The 2583-nt window shown below is 38.6% G+C and overlaps 1 protein-coding gene across 1 annotated transcript in view; it reads right to left on the reverse strand.

The window, feature by feature from the left end:
* SPG11 (spastic paraplegia 11 (autosomal recessive)) overlaps positions 1–2583 on the reverse strand; it is a 114117-nt gene that overhangs the window by 100298 nt on the left and 11236 nt on the right. Inside the window, exons 5-7 of the mRNA XM_012649141.1 lie at positions 2217–2354; positions 1578–2026; positions 192–337 (exon numbers count right to left, since the gene is read on the reverse strand). Coding sequence (XP_012504595.1) covers positions 192–337; positions 1578–2026; positions 2217–2354 — 733 coding nt within the window. The remainder of the gene's footprint in view (positions 1–191; positions 338–1577; positions 2027–2216; positions 2355–2583) is intronic.

Here is a 2583-nt window from a genome sequence, read left to right on the forward strand (position 1 = left end):
GTCCCAGCTACTCGGGAGGCTGAGGCAGAAGGATCGCTTGAGCCCAGGAGTTTGAGGTTGCTGTGAGCTAGGCTGACGCCATGGCACTCTAGCCCGGGAAACACAGTGAGACTTTGTCTCAAAAAAAAAAAAAAAAGAGTGCATGACAGAAAATAATCAAGTAAAGTTTCAAAGACATTTCATTCTGTTACCTCTAGTGCATGTATGGGAATTGAGCACCTCCCCCAACCATTGAGATGACAAAGAGAGTCCACAGTGCTGGCACTTCCATGGATCATTAGTCTGTTTAAAAACTCCTCTTGAGTCAAACCAAACAAAATCAGAGAGAGTCCATTTTCTACAGGAAAAAATAAAATTAGCTTTAATAAATTATTCGGACTTAAGATTTTAGGATTATGACTTAGGAATTAATTTCTAATTACCTAATACCTTAATATCATAATTACAAATATATTTACTGGACACCATGTACTATTATGAGGTCCAATAAATATATATCATTATATATTATTTACTTTAATTAACTCATCTTGGTTTTTCAATGTTTTTAAAGAAAAGTTTTATTTTTGAAACACTGACAAGGCAAATTCTCCTAGGAACAATGCATCTTAGGAAACAGCACTAAATCTCACACTTCTACTTAATATTATCTTGCACAATCAATACCTGGAACTTTTAATTATTTATAGAGATGTCAGATTTCTGGTTTACTAAAATAAAACAATGAATAGCATATTCCTGACACACAGAAATACATGATTACCAAAATTTGGGTACTGAAGAAAAAACATATGGTTAGTTCAATCACAGCATTCAATATCTTTGTAGGAGATTATGGAATAAATGTTGACTAAATGCATAGGTGATGTATCAAAATGCCCCATTCCTACAGGGGCCAAGCAGGTGATGAGAAAAGTGCAAGAAAAACCTATCCAGAAATAAGATGGTCCATCTAAGAGAACAACTGAAACTCAGCTCCAACCCATAAGCTACTATGCAGGAATGCAGGCTCCTGTTGTATGATCTTTTTTTCAGCAAGAGCAGCTGGAAATTCAGATTTTGTGTGAAATCCTCTAATTCTGCACGTTTATAATAAATAAAATCTATTTTAAAAGCCTAGTGCAAGCCAAACAAAATAAATATTCAGTTCATACATGACCCATGAGCAGCCTGTAACCTCTGCTTATACAGACTGAAGTCAAATGAAGACTCTGGCTTAAAAATCAACCTTCCTTTCCCTTAAACTTTCTCTTAGTATCTCAGCACTTAGCTGGGCAGAAATTAAATCAAACATGAGACACTGTTACTAAGAGTAACACCAAATTTCTTCCATGCACAATTGTCACTTAGAGGTGAGAGTAGGCATGTGCAGGCACCAGGGCAACAGAAGTAAAATACAGGGTGTCCCAAAATTCTCCACACAAAGGAAAAATTTTGTAATGAATATTTTGTAAGTAAAGGTACATTTAGCTATAATTTCCCATTTTCCCTATGTATGGGGACTTTGGGGCCACTTGGTACATTAAGAAAGCATACCTTTCAGCAATGGATTTCAATCTGATACAAGACATTCTCACCTGTCAAAATGAGGCACAGTTGCTGGTCTTCACTACTGTCTACAGGAATACACTTTTTGCCAAGGGAAAAATACTGCATGCCCTGGGTCTCCAAATCCCAGAGGACAATGTTGTAGCCCGTCTTTTCCACTGTCCAAGTAAATAGTACCGTGAATCCTGTCACAGACACACATTTCAATTTGATGGGTTCCTCTTGTTCACTAATGTGCATTATCTTCCATGATCTTCCTGGATCACTGGTCTTGGCATGATCTTTCTGTAGAAAATTGTATTGCCCATGCATTATGTCCTGTGGAATGAAAGCCCAGCTTGGCACACTGGTACTGTGGTTACCAGATTCAGGGGACTCCAAATGCAAAATATCCCGGAACCATGGAGCACAACAGGAAACCTCCAGTTTGGAGCTTTTTATTGTTTCATTTAACGACGATAGCTGTGCTTTCCAAGACCTGGAAGATAGGGTAGTGCTTAACATCTATTACAGTGAAAGGCATTATGTAAAACACTAAACCAGGACACGCGCGCGCGCGCACACACACACACACACACAAAAGATCTTTAAAGTAAAGATCTTTAAAAGGTATAGAGTCAGCGTGATAAAAAATGATAACGAACTAAATCAAAAGGAAGTTTCTGTACCTATCAACTTGGAAGGAAAACTTGGTCAGTTTCATGTTGTAGTCAGAGTTAACAGGATCATCTTCATCTATCCCCTTTGGGCCTTGAATTGGAAGGTCTTCTAGCAGTCTTTCACGCAGTATGTGCCCTGGGTATTGCCTACATTTAAAAACAATGATAGCCATAGTGAAAAATGATGACTAAACTCAAATTTGTGTTACTATTGCCCCTATTAAAAATAAGGGCACAGGCCGGGTGCGGTAGCTCACACCTGTAATCCTAGCACTCTGGGAGGCCGAGGCGGGTGGATCATTTGAGCTCAGGAGTTCGAGACCAGCCTGAGCAAGAGCGAGATCCCATCTCTACTGAAAATAGAAAGAAATTAACT

Source organism: Propithecus coquereli, unplaced genomic scaffold (assembly GCF_000956105.1).
Source record: "Propithecus coquereli isolate 6110/MARCELLA unplaced genomic scaffold, Pcoq_1.0 Scaffold3, whole genome shotgun sequence".
Classification (NCBI taxonomy): domain Eukaryota; kingdom Metazoa; phylum Chordata; class Mammalia; order Primates; family Indriidae; genus Propithecus; species Propithecus coquereli.